The 22,780-nt window shown below is 39.4% G+C and overlaps 1 protein-coding gene across 1 annotated transcript in view; it reads right to left on the bottom strand.

The window, feature by feature from the left end:
* The window catches only part of LOC132816009 (rap guanine nucleotide exchange factor 5-like), a 189,018-nt gene extending 173,935 nt beyond the window's left edge, over positions 1–15,083 (bottom strand). Inside the window, exon 1 of the mRNA XM_060825412.1 lies at positions 14,835–15,083. Within this exon, the coding sequence (XP_060681395.1) occupies positions 14,835–15,008 (174 nt within the window). The 5' untranslated portion in view covers positions 15,009–15,083. The remainder of the gene's footprint in view (positions 1–14,834) is intronic.
* Between the last annotated feature and the right edge of the window lie 7,697 nt (positions 15,084–22,780).

Below are 22,780 nucleotides of genomic sequence, written 5' to 3'. Positions count from 1 at the left end.
GTGCTAAAATGTGACCCCTTCCCTCTGAGGCTGTGCCCTCAGGTCCTAGTCTCTCCTACTAGGTGGAAACATCTTTTCCACATCACTTTATCCAGGTCTCTTAGTATTCTGTAAGTTTCCATGAGATCCCCCTCATCTTTATAAATTCTGAATACAGACCTAGAGTCCTCAGCCACTCCTCATATGACAAGCCATTTGTCCCCATGATCATTCTTGTAAACCTCGTCTGGATCCATTCTAATGCCATCAGATATTTCCTGAAGATACTGAGCTCAAATTTGCTCACAATATTCCAAAAGCAGTCTGATCGGACTCTTATACAGCCTCGTAGTACATCTCTGCCCTTTTGAAATGAATGCTAGTATTGCATTTACCTTCCTACTGCCAAACAGGATAAGTCCATATTTACTTGAGTTATGCCCAATCTGCCGAAATTTTACCCACTCACTTAATCTGTCTCTATCCCTTGACGGAGTCTATACGTTCACTTGACAACTTACTTTTCTATGTATTTTAGTGTATTAGGCAAAATTAGCAACTGTACATATGGTCTGCTCATAGTAAATTGTTGAAGCCCCAGCATCGATCCCTTTGGAAATCCAGTCGTTACAGCTTGCCAACCTGAAAAAGACTCATTTATTCTTCTCTGCTTCATGTAAGCTAACCATCATTTATCCATGCTTAACATATACCATACGCCATTTGTTCTTATCTTACACAGATGCAGCAGCTTACCAAATCCTTTTTGGAAATCCAAGTACACCACATTTACCAGTATCCCTCTATTGACTGAATGATACTTTGTCAACAAACTCTAAGAAATTAGTTAAATATAATTTCCATTTCAACAAACCATGTTGGCTCTGCAGGACAATTTTGTAATTTTCTAAGTATCCTGCAACAACCTCCTTTTAATGAATTTTAGCATCTTCCAGATATAACGTATTAGGCCAGTTAATCCTGTAATTTCTGGTTTTCTGCCTCCTTCCTATCTGAATAAAGGTGACACATTTGCTATTTTCCAATCTGCTTCCAGAATGTATGGAATTTTAAAAGATTACAACCAATGCATCTTCAATCTGTGCCACCACTTACGTGATGATCCTTGGATGCAGGCACACCAGTCCGGGAATTTGTCCACCTTTAGATTCCTCTGCAATGTTTCCCTTGTGATGGTGATTGTTTTAAGTTCATTCTTCCATAAAAACCTTTGGCTTACAATAATCTTTGGGAAATTTTTAAATCTTCTACTGCGAAGACCAACACAAAATACTCTGCCTACAGCTCTGCCACTTCTTTATTTGCCATTATCAATTCCCAAGATTAATTCTCTAGAAGACGAACACTAGCTTTAATTACTGTTTTCCAAATCAAATATTTGTTGAAAAAAAACGTATTGCCTGTCCTTTTTTACTCATGAGCTTTCTCTCATAATCTGCCTCCTGCCATTCTTTACTGGCTCTTAAGTCTGTTTAATTCATTGACCTACAATTAGTCTTTGCAGATTTACACAGTTCTTTTTTCAATTTAATACTTTCCCTATCTTCCTTACATAACCACGAATAATGTATTCTTCTCACAGAATATTTTGCTAAGGACAAAATATTCAGTTTTTCATTCAGTTTTTACATTGTTGTCCAATACATATGCAGGTATTCATTATCTTTATCATTAATTTTAAGAAATATAAATATAAATAATCTTAATTTTTATAAAGTAAACCTTTATTCTTATTTGACTTTAAATATAACACTTCCGACTGACTCCTTTGGCAATGATTCTTTATTAATTGCAATAATTTCAACTCTTTTAAATTGTAGACAAGGGTCACTGGATTAATGTGAAATACAAATAACTTGTCCATATTTAATATTATTTTTGGAACATACTGAAGACTTTGAGAAAATCTTGATAGTAGGTATTTGAGATTGTTATCAATGCAGTTCATGATTAATAACTGCATGAAACCAAAGTAAAACAAAGTTAATTGCTAAAGGAAACAGCAGATGTGATCATAATTCAAACATTTGAACAATTTTCTATGACATGTCTTGCTAAAAGCTAGGACTACATCTATTCATCATGTTTAAGGCTAGTTTTATCTCATTAATTATATTGTATATTAACTTTATATTTACATCAAGTTTTGCAGGGAAGTTCTAAATATGTATGTGAATTGTTTAATGAGTTTATACCAGCAAATTCTTAATTACACTTTCTCCAAGGCCATAATCCCAAACTACCTGATGAAGGTGCAGCGCTCCGAGAGCTAGTGCTTCCAAATAAACCTGTTGGACTATAACCTAATGTTGTGTGATTTTTAACTTTATAATCCCAAACAATATCTTGTTCAAAGGCTACTCACAGATGTACTCCAACTTTCAAATGTAGCATCGCGGACAATGAAATTAATTCTTAACAAAGGAATGAGCTGCTCAGAAACCTATAAACCTGCAATCTTATAATTTTAAAGGCTTTCATTTACTTGATAACTGGTTGCTGGGATAGCATTGATTTACTGATTAATTTCCTTATTTGCTCACAATGGACTGCAAAACAAGGGTGAATGTTGCTGTATCAAGCATCTAGCATCTACCCAGCAAGAACAGTTCGAGGCTCAGAAGCACTTTCAATTCTGCAAGGGCTACAATTAACAGTATGGAGGATTGTGGAGGGTAAATGCAGGTAAATGCAGGGCTCAGAGCTTTCTGTCTCCCAGATTGACATATTCACGAGAACCACTCATGACCTGGCATCATACAGGCAAAAGAATTCTGATGCCTTGTGACTTAGCAGCCCAGATCAAACATGAGTAAAGCAGGTAAATCACAAGAGAAACCCATTAAAAGGTACCTCAGCCATCAACACAAAGCCATTTATTCATTTTTGCAAGGGTTTCTTAATACATCACAGCAATGGTAATTACTTGGATACATTTTAAACTATTTTGTTCAGATTTGAACCCCATGGATGTGGTTAATTTTTTTTAGATAAATGTTCTTTCAAGGTAATAATGAAATCCTTATGGAATTCTCTTCCCCGACCAAATGAGGCATTTCCTGGTCCTGCTAATATCTGAAATAATCAATGTTCATTGACAGCATTCATTATTTATAAATTGGTAATTAGCAATGCCAATTTACAAAGTGGAAGGATGCTCTCAGAGGCACTGGGGATTCATTATTAGAGTGTTTCCATTTTTACTGTAACTTTGGAATAACAGTGTTCGTGTTCAATTATAGGTCATACAAGATTTTGTGCAAATGCTTTGAATATTTCATTTTATTTTGTACCTTTTGTACAATTAATAAATAGAAATGTTGAAATAATTTCTGGAAGTTTTCCCTTCCTGTTGAGACTGCAGTCCTCCCATATGAAAGATATGCTCAGCTCATGCCTTGGCATTCCACAACAATGGAAGGATTGAACAGAAAGTGTTCCCTTTCAGAAGTAGGAATATTTACACTAATCTAAACCACACTAAAAAATGATTAGTTAACACAATGCAGACCACATTTAAGTGACCAGTGAATCTAATTGCATGATTTAACATTTTTGTCAAAGTATCAGTTATAAAATTTAAGGATACAGTTAAGATTTTTAAAAAGAGGAAGGAAAGATTCCTTACAGCATATTTTAATTATAATAGCTATCAGTTAGAAAAAGGTTAGGTATCACTAGCTGTTGAGTTTATAAAATTTGAAAAGCATCAGGCAAAACCAATTTATGTTTGATCAGTAGATATAATGTGATAAAATGTCCCAGAGGTGGGAGATTTAAGCATGAAATTAGAATTCCTACAGTTTGGAAACAGGTGCTTCAGCCCAGCAAGTCAACACCGACACTCCAAAGAGTAACCCACCCAGACCCATTCCCTTTCTACTCTACTGACTAATGCACCAAACCAACACATCCCGAAACAGTATGGACAATTTAGCATGCCCAATTCACCTTACCTGCACACCTTTGGACTGTGGGAGGAAACTGGAGCACCCAGAGGAAACCCACTTAGACACAGGGAGAATGTACAAACTCCACACAGACAGTTGCCTGAGGTTGGAATCGAACCCAGGTCGCTGGGGCTATGAGGCAGCAGTGCTGACCACTGAGCCACCACACTGCCTTTAAACACTTATTTTACTGACTGCAAACATGGAGGGAATGTGCAAACTTCATGCAGACAATCACCCAAGGTTGGAATTGAGCACGGGCTTCTGGTGCTGTGAGGCTGCATTGTCAACAGCTGAGCCACTGTGCTGCCAAATTCTACAATTTAGAGTCAAGACGGCTGAAGAACACTAGCCAATGGAATATTGAAGGAGTGAGGTAGAGACTGAGATATTCAAGCATTTACCTTTTTACCCAACCACAACTTTCACAAGAACTTTCGAAAGCTGATTGGAGGCAGGTGTTCGCAGGTAAAGGGATGACTGGAAAAGGGAAGCCTTCAGAAGTGAGATAACGAGAATCTAGAAAAAATGTATTCCTGTCAGGGTGAAAGGAAAGGCTGGTAGGTATAGGGAATGCTGGTTGACTAAAGAAATTGAGGGTTTGGTTAAGAGAAAGAAGGAAGCATCTGTCAGGTACAGACAGGATAGATTGAGTGAATCCTTAGAAGAGTATAAAGGAAGTAGGAGCATACTTAAGAGGGAAATCAGGAGGGCAAAAAGGGGACATGAGATAGCTTTGGCAAATAGAATTAAGCAGAATCCAAAGGGTTTTTACAAATGCATTAAGGACAAAAGGTTAACTAGGGAGAGAATAAGGCCCCTCAAAGATCAACAAGGCGGCCTTTGTGTGGAACCGCACAAAATGGGGGAGATACTAAATGAGTATTTTGCATCAGTATTTACTGTGGAAAAGGATATGGAAGATATAGACTGTAGGGAAATAGGTGGTGACATCTTGCAAAATATCCAGATTACAGAGGAGGAAGTGCTGGATGTCTTGAAATGGGTAAAGGTGGATAAATCCCCAGGACCTGATCAGGTGTACCCAAGAACTCTGTGGGAAGCTGGAGAAGTGATTGCTGGGCGTCTTGCTGAGATATTTGTATCATCGATATTCACAGGTGAGGTGCCGGAAGACTAGAGGTTGGCAAACGTGGTGCCACTGTTTAAGAAGGGCAGTGAAGGACAAGCCAGGGAACTGTAGACCAGTGAGCCTGACCTCGGTGTTGGGCAAGTTGTTGGAGGGAATCCTGAGGGACAGGATGTACATGCATTTGGAAAGGCAAGGACTGATTAGGGATAGTCAACATGGCTTTGTGCGTGGGAACTCATGCCTCACAAACTTGATTGAGTTTTTTTGAAGAAGTAACAAAGAGGGTTGATGAGGGCAGAGTGGTAGATGTGATCTATGTGGACTTCAGTAAGGCATTCAACAAGGTTCCCCATGGGACACTCGTTAGCAAGGATAGATCTCATGGAATACAGGGAGAACTAGCCATTTGGATACAGAACTGGCTCAAAGGTAGAAGACAGAGGGTGGTGGTGGAGGATTGTTTTTCAGACTGGAGGTCTGTGACCAGTGGAGTGCCACAAGGATCGGTGCTGGGTCCTCTACTTTTTGTCATTTACATAAATGATTTGGATGCGAGCATAAGAGGTACAGTTAGTAAGTTTGCTGATGATACTAAAATTGGAGGTGTAGTGGACAGCGAAGAGGGTTACCTCTGATTACAACAGGATCTGGATCAGATGGGCCAATGGGGTGAGAAGTGGCAGATGGAGTTTAATTCAGATAGATGCGAGGTGCTGCATTTTGGGAAAGCAAATCTTAGCAGGACTTATATACTTAATGGTAAGGTCCTAGGGAGTGTTGCTGAACAAAGAGACCTTGGAGTGCAGGCTCATAGCTCCTTGAAAGTGGAGTCACAGGTAGATAGGATAGTGAAGAAGGCATTTGGTATGCTTTCCTTTATTGGTCAGAGTGTTGAGTACAGGAGTTGGGAGGTCATGTTGTGGCTCTGCAGGGCATGGGTTAGGCCACTGTTGGAATATTGTGTGCAATTCTGGTCTCCTTCCTATTGGAAAGATGTTTTGAAACTTGAAAGGGTTCAGACAAGATTTACAAGGATGTTGCCAGGGTCGGAGGATTTGAGCTACAGGGAGAGGCTGAACAGGCTGGGGCTGTTTTCTCTGGAGCATTGGAGGCTGAGGGGTGACCCTATAGAGGTTTATAAAATTATGAGGAGCATGGATCGGGTAAATCGGCAAAGTCTTTTCCCTGGGATTGGGGAATCCAGAACTAGAGGGCATAGGTTTAGGGTGAGATGGGAAAGATATGAAAGAGACCTAAGGGGCAACTTTTTCACGCAGAGGGTGGCACGTGTATGAAATGAGCTGCCAGAGGAAGTGGTGGAGGCTGGCACAATTGCAATATTTAAGAGGCATTTGGATGGGTATATGAATAGGAAGGGTTTGGAGGGATATGGGCCAGTTGCTGGCAAGTGGGACTAGATTGGTTTGGGATATCTGATCGGCATGGATGCGTTGGACCCAAGGGTCTGTTTCCATGCTGTACATCTCTATGATTCTATGACTCTATACTGCCCATTGTTATAGAGTCAAACAGCATGGAAACAGACAGATCAGTCCAATCAGTCCATGCTGACTATAATCCCAAACTAAACTCATCCCACTTACCTGCACTTGCCCTATATCCCTCCAAACATTTCTTATTCATGTACGTAGGGGTGCGTAGGTTAGATTATTTTACTTTACATTAGAATTAATCCTCGGTACAACATCTTGAGCTAAAGGGCCTGTTCTGTGCTGTACTTTCCTAAGTTCTATGTACTTATCTAAATGTCTTTTAAATATTGTAATTGTACCCACATCACATTGTGTGCGCTGACACTTTTGGGGATAATTGGATTTTACTTAATTTTAGCCATGTGTCAATTCATTTCTGCATCTAATTGTTGGAGTGAAAAAGTCCCTATAGAGGTAACTGCATCTGTCACTGGCTTTTCTTACGCAGCCACTGCATTAGCATGCAATTTTCATGTTTCCTAATTGATTAACCTGACCAGATATGATGACAACCCAGAATGACTTGACTTCAATTCTAGTTTCAAGGTATACCCCAAATGTGGAATTTGACAGGATCGGGAGTTGGGAACAGGACGGTATGAATTGACAGAATAAAGAGTATGTGGTCATAGGCTACGCACATTTTAGGGACATTTTCCTGTTTGTGATGCTTGGGTCCAACTGCCCAAGGGGTGATAGCTTTCTCTACCATCAGCAATAATAAAACAAACCCAAAAGGTGTGGCTGGACGAAGTCAGAGACTGACATGTGGGACCATGCTCTCGATTCAATGCCAAAAGCTGTTTAACAATATTATCAGGGCAGGATGTGTGACAACAATGTCACATACAATGTCATCCTGAGCTAGTATTTCATGTACACTGTCTTGTCAGGGCTGGATTGAAATGTGTGGGGCTCATACAATTGGCTGCCATGTCAGCAGTGTCATACCCATTTCCTACCATTACTGCTGGGACTTTATTCTTGGCAGGAAAAGTTGACCCTCCCCTCACCCATGATGAAATTAAGGGACACTTCCCCTTTGCTGCTGGGATTTTACCGATGGCAATAGATACCAAGGTCTCAGCCTTTTGCTTCGCACTCTCCTTCGCAGAGGTCTGTCGAGACTGGGTTGTTAAGTACATTGAAGGATGAGATCAATTTTTAATCAGCAAATAAAACAAGAGTAATGGGGAAAAGGCAGGAAAGTGGTGCTGAGGATGATCAGATTAACCATAATGTCATTGAATGGTGGACCAGAGTTGATGGGCTAAATGGTCTAGATTAGATAACTTAGAGTGTGGAAACAGGCCCTGCGGCCCAACAAGTCCACACCAACCCACCGAAGCGCAACCCATTCAGACCCATTCCCCTACATTACCCCTTCACCTAACGCTACGGGCAATTTAGCATGGCCAAATCACCTAACACCTGCACATTTTTTTGGTCAGTGGGAGGAAACCGGAGTACCCGGAGGAAATCCACGCAGACACAGGGAGAATGTGCAAACTCCACACAGAGAGTTGCCTGAGGTGGGAATTGAACCCGGGTCTCTGGCGCTGTGAGGCAGCAGTGCTAACCACAGCAGTCTACTTCTGCTTCTAAGTCTCAAGATCTTATGCTCTAAACTGAAGATACTAGACAAATGGAAAAAGGCGGTGGTGACACAGATAAGAAACCCAAAATTGTGTTCTTGTTTGGTATCACCAAGGGACAATCAGCAGTTGGGACTCAGGAGAGAACCATAGATAACTCTCTGGGGATTCCAGAACTGACATACAGGAGTGGAAAGATAAACCGTTGTAAAATATTGTTACGACTGAAAACCAGATAAGTACCACATATTCCATGTGATCTCAAAATAAACTATATTAGTGATACAGGTTAAACTTTAATGTCCAAAATGGCTGAGTGAAAATGTCATCCTTATCTTGCGCTATCTAGGTAATCACTATTGCTGTGTGATGCTGTTAATAGTTTTATTCATTTGTATGGCAATTCTCATCAAAATTCCAACCAATCCTGCCTGGTCTTCTACAGTTTCTAGCCAGTGGAGAATTCCTGAATTGAATTTTCCCAGGCCATGCTGACAAGCTTCGATGTGGGGACAGAGAGAGCAGGAAGAGATGGAGGTTCACGTGGTGAGGTGAGTGCAGCTTTAAAAATGATGGAAAACACACCAGCCTCCATGGAGCCAGGCATTGTAAAGGACTGGAAAGGTTAGCATGAAGGACTCCTGTTCTCAACCCCTCCTCTTGCATGAGGCACGGTGACCCTCAAGTTAAACCACCATCTATTGTCTCTCTCCCTCTAACGAGTGAGCATTCCAATGGTCTGGTAAGATTATGGCAAATTTTCAAGTTGCAGCTACTACTTTTGTTTTCATTAACATAGCTAATAATTAGCAAAAAGTAATATCCTATGACAATAGTTTTAAATTCTGTCACAACATTTTAAAAGTTGCCTGCCAGCAATGCTTTTATACCTTTCTTGTAGCAATAACAAGCTTTTGACTTTTTAATCTAGAGTTTTAATCTAATGTTCAGCATTTCTCGGCAGCACCCAGTCATTGGACCTCCGATCCTCTTGGAACCATGCTGCACAATCTCTAGATAAATTGAATAACAACAGTCCAAAGAGAATCTTTGGGCTAGATTTAGTCCTACCATCACCAATAGTGCTGCAAATAGTTGAAATCTGACACTACAAAGATATGGTCACTCCAGCCCATTACACAATGGTAAGTTCATGAATGCAGGTCATATAGGCATTCTGCCAGATCACGTAATGGGGAGGAGTCTGATGTTGGGAAGGCCTCGTCACCTATCTCCAATCCAGGATCTGGTGCCATATTTAACGAGTCAAAAAGGGTGGCACTGGAAAAGCACAGCAGGTCAGGCAGCACTCGAGGAGCAGGAGAGTCAACGTTTTGGGCATAAGCTCTTCATCAGGAATTTGGATGGGGAAGGGGAATGAAAGAGACAGACAGCCCTATGTTACAGCTGCAATTCAGAGTATATAAATTGAATTGTCCAACTTTTAAATCTCAATTGCTATCAAAACAAAACATTTTCAAAAGTCCAAGTGGAAGAGTCCTCTAGCTTTATACAAAGTTCCATCAGAGGTATCAACACTTTTCCAAGATGTCTCCATCCAGCCAACTTGTCATCTCATGGTTTTGCTAGCTGCATGACCTCCTTCAATCTGCTATCTGCTGATGGGCACAAGGGACCATCAGATATGGTCAAGGTAGTGTGCAGAGGACAGCAGGTGTGACCTTCATCTGAGGCACTTGATCCAGCTCTGATAAAGGATCAGTGACCTCCTTCGTACTGTGAGAATGCATTTGAGAGCCAGACTACCAATAAATGTATGTCGGAGAAAGAGGGGACTTTTATTTGAGTGCTATCCTTTAAAATGAGGTGTGATAAAGTTTTAATTGTCAATTAAGTTAATTCTTTTTTTTCAAATCAAGTCAAGTTGGTCAACAAATGGCAATTAGGAGGAGGTGAGGACTATAGACGCTGGAGGTCATAATCGAGAGCGTGGTGTTGGAAAAGTACAGCAGGTCAGGTAACATCCAAGGAGCAGCAGAATCGACGTTTCGGGCATAAGCCCTTCATCAGGAATCATCCTGACAAAGAGCTTATGCCCAAAATGTTGATTCTCCTGCTCCTTGGATGCTGCCTGACCTGCTATGCTTTTCCAACACCACATCATTGACAACAAATGTCAATGTATGAATTAAGATTTTCAATGCAACTTTGAGCGATCCAAATTGCTTCAAAAGACAAATTATGCATATGATGTAGAATACGTGAATAAGGTCTAGTCAATAAGAAGGAAAAATCTCATCGTAATCTATTTGTACTTTTATAATACTCACCCAACTCACTGTATGACTTGTCCAACCATTAACCAAATCTCAGTGAGATGTTTACACAAGCTCGAACCCTAGTCTTCAGGCATGAATGGCAAAACATTAACGTATGGTACAAATTTGGATCCGTGCGTTTTTTGTTTCCTAATTTCAATTTCTATATTTAGACAACTTCCGATCACACATCCCGAGGAGACTGGATCACCCTGTCTTCTGTGGCATCGCAAATACCATTCCTTTTTTAGACAATAGTGAACATGAAATGCAGGGGGAGGGGAACTGAAATGAACAGTTCCTGTTTTGAAATTCTCAGCGCAGTCATGCGACCACACTATACTCCATTTAGCTGAAAGCTGATTAAATCCACCCAAACAAGACAAGCAGGTTAGTGTGAACGGCTGACTACCCTAAAACTGGAGTCATGATCTGGATGGTAGTGAACATTTGTTGTTCAAGCTTGAACAATCAGGAATCCCTTTTTATGCATGAATTCAGTGTAATAATAGCCCATTTAAAACCATATGACAAAATATTGGAAGGAAATTGTATTGGATATTGGTACATGTACATTTTAATGGACTACACTGAAATTGACATTTTCTTCTAAACAGAAAGCTGCAGAGCCAGTAATTTGACCTCATACATACAAAACTTCATGAAATGAATGTTTCTAATGCTAGTATATGACAGATGATTATAAATACAGTCACAAGAACATTTACTGACAATTTCAATGAACTGATCCATCCAAGGAGAAGAAAACTTTAATTGATCATTTTTAATTGTTTGAATACAAGTATTGCAGTCAATAATAAATAGCCAATCAAGATATTTTCCATGAAATAAATCTGTTCAATAAAATTGCTTACTTGTCAGCATTGATTGCATATTACAGCACCAACAGTCTAACAATAGATGTATTCTACATTGTGATGATAAATAAAAATGAGGGAACAACAACTAAAACAGTGGCAAGTGTACAAAAGGCTTTTCACAAGTTTCCATCAGCTACATAAAAGAGAAACTTTCATACATCCTGCATGAACAGATATATGAACTAATTAATAAAAAGTAATTAATGCTGAAGAAACATATTTTGCCAACATTATTCATCTCACACTCAAAGAGAAATAACATTTACACTGTATGAGTGGAGAGTACTGATTTTGTTTGAAGTCTGTCTATTGGGAGATTGTATGACACCTTTCCATAGCCTTCCCATTCTGAGGTGGGATTTAAACCCAGCCTTCCTCGCCCAGAGGTAGAGACATTACCACTGTGCCACAAGACACTCAGAACTCCTTGTATATTTTTTTAAAAATCTACCTATTTGAATAATCAATGACACATTTTGTAACAGCTGAGACTTGATGCTGTATTTTCTCTCCCAAAGGTAGGGCCACTACCACACTGCACAAGAACACTAACTTGGAACGTGCTGATTGATTGACAAGTGGACTCTGATTGGTAGAGATATTCCCATGGAGAATGCACAAGTTGTAAAATGACTGACAGAGACAAATGTATTTTTTAAGCAATAATCAAGTTCTTCTTGATCAAATGATGTAAATAAGTGGTTAGTAAGGGATGCTACCCAAAAGTAAAATGGTCTCTTTTATCTAAGCTGTATAGTATTGGTTCAGTGCTGTGTGATAGTGTTTCATTAAAATAGAAATATTGCATTCTCAATTATTTTCACTTAGCCTCTTTAGGACCCTGACCACTGAAGATAAGCAGAAGGTTATAGGCCAGACCTTCTAGCTTTTGGTTCACAGAGGTTGGATGAATGGCTGAAGACGTACACTAGAATCCTTAGGAAGTCCTGACACACAGCCCTATGTGGAATGGGCAATTCCTTTGCTCCACAATGCCCTCCACAACTACATCTAGCTCGGATTTAGAATTTGAGAGTCCAAACAGACCCATACTATTTACTGGAGTAGTTACCAAGGAACTGTAAGACCGATTATAACCTGGTCTGTTTGTAGGGTAACTACACAACTGACACCAAATATCCTTTCACCCTCCAATAATCTGCCAAACCAGAACTGCCTCACAAACATCAGACCACTGTGCTAATTACCTCTCAACTAAGCCCACAACCCGATGAGATTAGCTTGCTAACCCATTTATACCCCTTTCCTGGACCATGGAACCCCCATGACCATAGCAAACTACCCAATCCCCTGAACATTTCATCAACCTGACTACCCATCCCAAAGCACTCATTCATCTACCAAACCACTCACATAACTATCATCCATTCACTCATGTTAGAACTGAGTGTTTAAACCCAGCATGTCCAATCTTATACCAGTAGAGCATCCCAAAGGATGCTTCACTGCACGTTTCTGTGAAAGCCATGCTCTGAAGATCCCAGAAGAAAGGAACATCAGAAATAACTCAGTTAGCATGTCCCGAGCAGCAGCAACACTTTCACCCTGTTTGTTCATCTGTCAACATTACATTTATGGAGCTGCTGGACAGATCCCAACCAAATTTGGCACACACATTGGATAGTGTCCTCAGCGACAGTCTGGTTAGTTTTCTAGGTCCAAATATAGATCCGGGAATATTTTAAAGAATCCATTAACATTCAGAGATAAGGTGAATTGACATTTTTAAAATTAATATGATGGGCTGTTTTAAGACTTTGATCACTGAAGGCAGACAGCGGTAATATTTTCAACCAGCTTGTTAATCTAGAAACAAACTCTCTCAGAAACTAATAAATGATTTGTATACAGCTAGACTATGGTTCAAGAAAAAAATTGTTACTTTTTATTTCATAAGCAAACAGATTCTGGAAATATTTAAAAGATATCCAGAGAAAAAGTGATCTGATTTTCTTTTACAAGCTGGGGGTTGTTTCAACTGTTGTAGTGGAATTTATCACTGCTGACAAACAGAGTCTTTTTAAGACAGATTGTTGGATGTGATTCGGTCAGTAGCCTCCACAGTGCGATATATGTTCATAATAAAAGTATTCCGTTTTGCCAGCTTTGTAGTTGTAGAATATTAGCTAAACAGGGAACAAGTCTCAGGAAGAACTGCATATGTATAATAAATAGAGTTAGCACAACATAAAGGAGAGTGGTCACGACACTTGTTAGGTAGCTAAATCGAAGCTAAATGAATACTTGACAGAATTATTACTAGTTTGAAATTCTAGCATTTTTGACAATTATGAAGGCATTTTTAAAATTAATATAGTTTTGTATTTTTTGCGTTCACAGTTAACAATGTCAGTGACATTCAGCATTTAGCCCTCCTCTCTCCCTCAAGAGTACAACACAGGGTGATATTTTATTCTGCATTAACAACGTGTTATAGCCTTGAGTTTTATATTCCTCACACCAACCAGTCTCCACAAGTGAGGTAGCCAATTAGTACAGCAGCAAACTTCGCCATCCAATCAGTTTGCACTGGATTCAGACCAATGACCCCAAGGTTGAAGAAGTCTGTGCAATTACATTTTGCCACTCAGTCTTTCACCACAGAATTTTAATATATAAAAATGTGATAAGGATTGTAATTAGTCTGTAATATGCTTTAACCAAGTACATATTACTAGCATTGTGTATTTAATTTTGATCTGCGTACGATGTCATATTGTTGTTGCCACCTGTTAAAGGAATTGTAACATGCAAGTACAGTATTTGAGCAAAATATTAGAGCTTTTGTAGTTGTAAAAATACTATACATGCTGACATAGAGAAGGCTGTTGCAATTTTGCAGTAAATAGAAAACCAAGGACACTTCCCACTCACGGGACCGCTGCTATTATTTTTAGATACCAGAAACTGTGTAATGTTGTGGAACAATCTAATAGTTCAGACAACACATGTTTGAGTGACCTTCAATTTTATCATCAAAATCCCTTCAATTTCAAACTGAGCTCTATCCCAGACAATATTTTGCGAATATATTTTTGCCTTCAGTACTGAGCTACCAATTCTGCTGAGCAGCATGCAAAACTACAAAGTTACATTTTGTTTTAAGCAATTAAATTACCTTTACGATGTTTATCACAAGGTGCAAGGTATGTTTCAAACTAATAGAATAATCAAACTCTCCTGACGGATTCAAACAATAGTAATAAGATTGTAAACTTTGAGTTTTCCTCAAAACATTTCCATACATCACTGGAGATTAAAACAGTTTTTAAAAAACCTCTTTATTATCTGAGCCTGTATTTATGTTCCACCATCAGTAGAAAACAATCTACTTGCAAAGACATGATACCTGCCAGCAAATTACGACTCCCTGCTTCATATTATGCTGTTCAATGTAATGTTGCCTCTTGAATATTGTAACAGAATACTTAGTAATATAATGATCACATCTCCTCATAAATGTGAAGCATTTTTGCCCTGTATTGTTCTATTACAGTATGAATTGTAGAATTGTACAATTACCACATCAGCCTGCTTCTTCTTGAGGTTCAATCCATTTTTCAGAAGTGCAGGTAGGTCTTTTATCTTCTGCTTTAATTGTCCTTGCCCCTTTACATTTCTGCTCCATTTTAAAGCAGCTAAAAGTCCAACTTCTGGGACACAGAAACTGCCAGGAATATCAGTCGGTTGAGCCATTCTCTCACAAACTGGCACAGATACTCATTTTTCCTGTACTGCAATGTAGTTCAGTTTGCAGCTGAGTCCACTGTGTTCTGTTTGATAAGCTGCAGTTTTACGTACTCCACCCAGCCATTTGCCTTCTGCTGTGCATATAATCTGCATCTGCATTGTATATCGCATACTGAATGAGGTCATCTACAGGTGCAGGATATCCCATTATGCAATGTTTCCTCTTTTCCATTGTAAACCTCCAGTGCTCCAGAAAGCTGGTTTCTGTCTCAATTTCTGTTTCATACAAACCTGAACATACACAATTAATAATTAGATTGTCACAACTGAGGCTTTGCAGTTGAAAACAATGTCAGTGCTTTTAGACAATGCAGTGCAAACTCACAAAAAATTAATCTGTAAATATTGAAATTTAGGTTATATTCCTGTTAGCAGATACTTAAACAAATGAATTTCTAAACTGCAATCCTTTTGGCTATGTTTTGATCTTTAACAGAGTTCTACAATCTCCAGAGACCACATTTAATATTTTTTGTGTCTCAGATTTATCTTCCTTTATTAATTTATTACTTTAATGCAAATAATTAAACAATAGAAGTATTTAACAATAATTAATGAATATTCAAATGCTTCATTTGCTAGTTACACAATGTACATTTCTTCCTTCTGTCAACAAAATAATAAATCCTTTGCTCTATTATTTTGAGATTTTAAGACCTCTGTTTCAACGACAACATTCATTTATATAATACCTTCAATAATAGCTATTACTGTTCTTTGTAACTTGTGCCAAGTGAATGTTCTATTACTTAATGACAAGCAACATATAAAAAATCATTTCGACACTTCACTTCTTATACAGGTAGACAACCCTTTATCCAAAATTCCGAAATCGGAAAAGCTCTGAAAATCCAAAACTTTTAGTGGTATGTGGAACATCATTTTGGCGTGCGAACAGGTGACCCAACTCCAAACCCATTCGAACCACGTCACACAGATGTGACACGGCTACATGGCCCAGCACTGGCAGGCATCAATTTTGTCTCAGTGCTCATACTATTCATACGTGTGTCTGCTGTTAGGTAATTTTTTTTTGATTTCACTCTGAAAATGTCATTTTTCCCGAAATCCAAAAAGTTCCGTATTCCGAAAAACAACTGGCCCTTGAGGATTTTGGAAAAATGATTGTCTACTTGTACTGTTTAAAGAATGAGTTAAATGCAACAGGTAATGCATGCCACAACATTAGTCCTTTGTATTCTCAAATACTTGTAGGGTAACACAACATCTACAATTTTGCAAAGGTAGTAATATGTCAGGATTCACCATGTCCAAGCAACTTTGGTGGCAGTGGTGGTGATTCATCCAGTGTAAAGCCAAGTTTTTTAAAAAGGTTACTAGGTTTTTGATGGACTTTAGAGAAATGTTTCAAAACTGATTTTTAAACAAATCAGTACTGGCAAAGAAGTTAACTATTCTGTCAGTTTTTCATTAACATTGAGAAGCAATGAACAGAGTACTGTGTGTGTACACAATAAACAAAGCCCCACATTTTCTGGCCAGATGGGAGGCAGAACTAGCAATATGTCACAAGGTGGCTGGATACACATTAATTTCCAAAAGGTATAATTCTCAAAAATGAAACTGTTGTATCACAGCAACAGCGGTGATGATCACTCAGCAATTTCTGTTTTAATACTGATGCTCACAAAAATATTGGACGCACTACTCTAGGCCAGGGTTTCTCAACCTTCTTTGAGACCACTCTCGATGTGATACCAAAAACAAGACCTTCTGTAAAACTGTCCACCCCTAAAAGAAAATTAGTTGAACACTTGTTTAAAAATTACACAATGGACCATATTATTCTATGAAAGCTTATCCATCACGATGGTGCTGCTTGAGTCAAAATAATATCATCCATCTAGCGGTTCAACAGAGGAAAGAATTCCTCAGTAATCCATATAACAGTATCATGAATCCATTTATAAAGACTCAATGTTCAACTCGGAAATCTCTGAAATACCAAAATGGAGAATGAGACGCTATTACTCCAGTTTGCATTGGGCTTCACCAGAACAGAATAACAGACCGGGGAAAGAAATGTGAGCATAAAAGCAAGATGGTGCATTAAAATGATAAGTGACTGAAGGTCAAGGTCATGCTTCTGAGAGTGTTCCGCAAATTGATCACTTGTAGTTGAGCACCATAATACAGAGGAGACTGCATTGTAAGAATTAAAACAGTAAACCGGATTGAAAATAATACATGTAAAATGGCTGCTTTGCCTGGAGGATGCCCTGAGCCGTTAACAGTGAAGAGATAAAAGGGCAAGGATTCCCACCCTGCAACTGCATGGGAAAGGTCTGTGGGTGAGGCTCGGGCCTACAGTGGAGCAGGAAGGAACAAGCTGCTTGCAAAGCTGATGGGCGGGGAAAATGTGTTTGGTGAATTCAGGATGATTAGAGTCATAGAGAAATACAGTACAGAAACAGACCCTTTTGTCCAACTTGTCCATGCCGACCAGATATCCTAACCTAATCTCTTCCTATTTGCCAGCACTTGGCCCATTTCCATCCAAACCTTTCCTATCACATACCTATCCAGATTCCTCTTAAATGCTGTAATTGTACCAGCTTTCACCACATCCTCTGGCAGCTCATTCCATACGCACACCATCCTCTGTGAGAAAAAGTTGCCCCTTAGGTCCCTTTTAAAATCTTTCCCCTCTTACCCTCAACTTATGCCCTCCAGTTCTGGACTCACACAACTCAGGGAAAAGAACTTGACTATTTATTCTATCCATGCCCCTCATGATTTTATAAACTTCTATAAGGTGACCCCTCAGCCTCTACAATCCAGGGAGAACAGCCCTAGTCTGTTCAGCCTCTCCCTATGGCTCGAATCCTCCAACCCTGGCAACATGCTTGTAAATTCTTTCTGAACCTTTCCAAGTTTCAAAACATCCTGTAGAAGGAAGACCAGAATTGCACACAATATTCCAAAAGTGGCCTAACCAATGTCCTACAAAACCGCAACATGACCTCCCAACTCCTGTACTCAATACTCTGACCAATAAAGGAAAGCATACCAAACACCACCTAAACACTATCCTGTATACCTGAGCCTCCACTTTCAACGAACAATGAATGTGCACTCCAAGGTGTCTTTGTTCAGCAACACTCCCAGATTCTTTGAACACGGGTGCCCATTTGGTAGAGAGTGAGGACAATTCCAGGAGGAAGAGGGGATACCCCAAGTGCAGGAAATGTGAGAGACTCACATGGTAAATTCTGTCCAAAGATTTAGGGGGAGCTTAGTTGAGGAAAAAAACAGTTCGGAAGCACTATATGGACATGTTATGAAATTTGTCAAGATCCTTAAAGATATATTATGAAAACAAAGCAAGCAAGCAACTAATGAAAATCGAATAATAGTGATAAGAAAACATTGCAATTATTGTAAAAATATCATCTGATTCACCAACCTTCTTTGAGGGAAGGAAATCTGTCGTTCTTCTTATTCCATGGGTCCCCTGATCTGTAGCAAGATGGTTGACTCTTAATTGCCCTATGAGTGGCTTCTGAGCCACTTCACTTGTAATAAACTGCTACAAAATCAAAAAGTGAAATGAAGCTGGAGACAGCACCCTGTAGGCTTTTATTCCAACTTCCGCTGGTCCATCAGGCTTTCTTAGGATATCAACGACAAAGGTAATCCTAACAAAGGAATATACCCAATGTTCTTTATAAAGGCAAAGCACATGACAAAGTACTTCAAAAATCTTAACCATACAATGCTTATAATCACAAGTGACCTGTTTTACATGGACTTGTCCAAGACTCGGACTGAAACAGATGAGCACAATCCATCTCAACCTCTAGTCACTGATTAGATGCTCTCATCCTTAGCTATCAATGACACAAGATTTCTTACCCTTGTTCTCCATACAAGCAAGTCAATGTATTCTAACTCTGTGGACAGTCTCCAGCAATTTGATCAGTTCAACCATGAGCAAATATTACTAATGGACCATGCTTTCCATGACAGGTTTGATCAATTATTTATTAGGGCTTGCTTGTTTTGCCTGAAACGAGGCTTATGTCTTGATATTAATCAACTCAGACGTAGCTTGGACAGGCTGTTGTCGTATACATGTCATCCAAACAACTATATGATATTTACACGGGACAATTTTCTTATCAAGTACTCTGCTAAGCTGATAAATAGTCACATTACAAATCTGATATCCTGATCTGTTTTACATCAAGATTCCTGCCTTTCAAACATTTAAGGAGAAAGTGAGGGAACTGCAGATGCTGGAGATCAGAGCTGAAAATGTGTTGCTGGAAAAGCGCAGCATTCAAGGAGCAGAAGAATCGACGTAGGGCTCATGCCCGAAACGTCGATTCTCCTGCTCCTTGGATGCTGCCTGACCTGCTGAGCTTTTCCAGCAACACATTTTCAGTTTCAAACATTTAGTCCAGTACTGTCGAGTTACAGCATTTAATCAAAAGACACATTCTTTCAAACATAGAAACACATTAAAACCAGTGACCTTTCTAACCATGAGGTCATCATCTAACATTAACTTTTCAGTACAAACTGGAGGATAGCAAACGTTGTTCCTTTGTTTAAGAAGGGGAGGACAACCCTGGTAATTATCGGCCAGTGAACCTTACTTCAATTATGGGCAAGATGTTGCAAAAGGTTATCAGAGATAGGGTTTATAATAATCTGGCAAGGAATAATTTGGTTAAGGTAGGTTTTGTGAAGAGTAGGTCATGCCTCATTAACTTTATTGAGTTCTTCGAAAAGGTGACAAAACAAGTGGATGAAGTAAGGCAGTTGATGTGTTGTATATGGATTTCAGTAAGACATTTCACACAGTAGGCTATTGCACAAAATACGGAGTTCTGGGATTGAGGGTGATTTAGTGTTTGGATCAGAAATTGGCTAGCTGAAAGAAGACAGGGAGTGGTAGTTGATGGGAAATGTTCATCCTGGAGCTCAGTTACCAGTGGGTTGCCGCAAGGACCTGTTGTTGGTCATTTTTATAAATGGTCTGGAGGTGGCCGTAGAAGGATGGGTTAGTGAATTTGCGGATGACACTACCGTAGGCAGAGTTGTGGACAGTGCCAAAGGATGTTGTGGGTTACAGAGGAACATAGAGCTGGGCTGAGAAGTGTCAATGGAATTTAATGTGGAAAAGTGTGAGATAGTTCACTTCAGAAGAAGTAACAGGAATGCAGAGTACTGGGCTAATGGTAAAATTCTTGGCAGTGTAGATGAACAGAGAGATCTCGGTGTCCGGGAGCATAAATCCCTGAAAGTTGCCACCCAGGTTGAATAGGTTAAGAAGGCATATGGTATGTTGGTGTTTATTGGTCAGTGGATTGAGTTTCAGAGCCACAAGGTCATGCTTCAGCTGTACAAGAACACTATTAAGGCCGCACCTAGAGTATTGCATACAGTTCTGGTCACCGCATTATAGGAAGGATGTGGAAGCTTTGGAAAGAGTTCAGAGGAGATTTACTAGGATGTTGCCTGGTATGGAAGGAAGGTCTTACAAGGAAAGGATGAGGGAGCTGAGGCTGTTTTCATTGGAAAATAGGTTGAGAGGTGTCTTAATCGAGACATATAAGGTAATCAGAGTGTTAGATAGGGTGGACATGAGAGCGTTTTTCCACGGATGGTAAAGGGTAGCAAGAGGGGATATAGATTTAGGACATACCAGGAGTAGTTTCTTTACTCGGAAAGTACTAGGTGGCGTGGAATGCCATGCCTGCAACAGTAGTAGACTTGCTGATGTTTAGGGCATTTGGACATACATATGGATTATAATGGAACGGTGCAGGTTAGATGAGCATCAGATTAATTTCACAGGTCAGCGCAACATCAGGGGCCGAAGGGCCTGTATTGCGCTGGAACATTCCATGTTCTCTCTCCAATCCATCATCATCTTAGGAAACAATGATGGCAAAATCCTTCTTACTAATTTTTCAGGGCTTGTGCCACGATTGGAATAGCTGTCCTACAGACTCATCAAATAACAAATAAAAGCAAGGGAGAGTGGATGCTGGAGATCTGAAAATAACAAAGTGCTGGAGAAACTTAGCAGATCTGACAGCATCTATGGAGAGAGAAAGTGAAAGAGAGACAGAGAAATTGGTTTGAGTGTTATATGACTCTTCAAAACAAAGGAGCAACAGCCTGATGCAATCAAACTCTCAGTCATACATTTCAGATAATCCTAAGACATTACCGCACTCCCAATCAATATCATCCTATATGCCCCATCCCATAAGTAAGTCAGAGCTACCAGAGATGGTGTCAGTAATGCAAAATCAGGAAGGAGTTATCCTGGGAGTCTGCAACATTAACTTTGAATCTCATGGACTCTTGTATCATCAGGTCAAACATGAGCAAGCAAACGTCTTTCTGATTACAAGCTACAAATCCATGCACCAGCCCACCCCAGCTGATGAATCCACAATAACCACCTCCTGGAAGAAACAGAAAGTGTCAAGGGCACAATGTACTCATGGTTGGGAGCTGGAACTTCAATGTCTATCACTAGGAGTAGCTCAGCAGCAACATCTTTAACAGAGGTAGCTGAGCCTTGAAGGACATAACTGCTGGACTATGTCTGCAACTTGCAGAAAGAAAATCAACAAAAAAAGTCTATGTGATATGTGACACCTACACAAATCAGTTACAGTATTTGAAGTGACCACGAGAAACCCTGTGGACCACATCCCATTTTCAAATTGAAGATACCCTGCAACTTGTGTGGGATTTTCACAGTGCTAACTAGTTTAGATTTTAAACAGGTCTTGCAACACAAAAGTAGGCACCCATAATGTGTTGTGGGCTATCAGTAGAACTGCATTCAGCTACAAACTGTAATCTTATGTCCTGACATATCCCAGACAGTGACACTCACATCCTGTCTAAGAATAAGAAAAAATACACACCTCGAATCTGAAAATTTGCTGAAATGTCAAACCAGGTGAATCAAACATTAAATGTCAAGATTTGAAAGATAAACAGGATGATGTAAAATTTCCATTTACCATTTGAGGCTGTGGCAGACTTAAAACACAAAATGTTGTTTAATATTTTCAGCCTTCCATCTATTTAACAAGACTTGCGATGCCATTATTCCAGCTGTATTGTATTTTTACATTGATCACGCTCTGGAGATGTTACCAAACAGATTACACTCTAATGTCTGTCCTCACATAATCAATAACCAGACGTTACAATCCTATTTAAAGGCAGGAAGCCCACTTCTGCATTACACAGGCTGTCTGGCAAAGCATTTCAAGGTCATTAGCCTGGTGCGTAGAATTAAAATGAATTGGAATACAAAAATACACACAAAAAATCATGGTATTTGTCAGTGTAAGATATTCATCAATTTTCTTTCTATTGCTATGATACATTGAGGTTTTAACCATTTCATTCAATAAACCTATTATAAAAGCAGTATTCAATGCCCCTCAAAGTCTGTCAGGATGCTGCAAGACAAAAGTGTGGTTGAACAAGCAATATTTTGTCTTTTATCCACCTGGACAGCAGGATGGCTTTGGGCAAATTGACTTTGTCCCTGCTATGCACATGTAGTAAAATTTTAAACATTTATCTTTCACAGTGGTTTATCAATCCTACAAATCCCATATTTGTCCACAGAAAATTCATTATTGCTAAGGAACTGGGTCATCGATAGTAACACAGATAGTGAACATCAAAATTAAAGAAATCAATGTAATATA

This window comes from Hemiscyllium ocellatum, chromosome 5 (genome assembly GCF_020745735.1).
Source record: "Hemiscyllium ocellatum isolate sHemOce1 chromosome 5, sHemOce1.pat.X.cur, whole genome shotgun sequence".
In the NCBI taxonomy this organism is placed as follows: domain Eukaryota; kingdom Metazoa; phylum Chordata; class Chondrichthyes; order Orectolobiformes; family Hemiscylliidae; genus Hemiscyllium; species Hemiscyllium ocellatum.
This window is presented reverse-complemented; position numbering and strand designations above follow the sequence as displayed.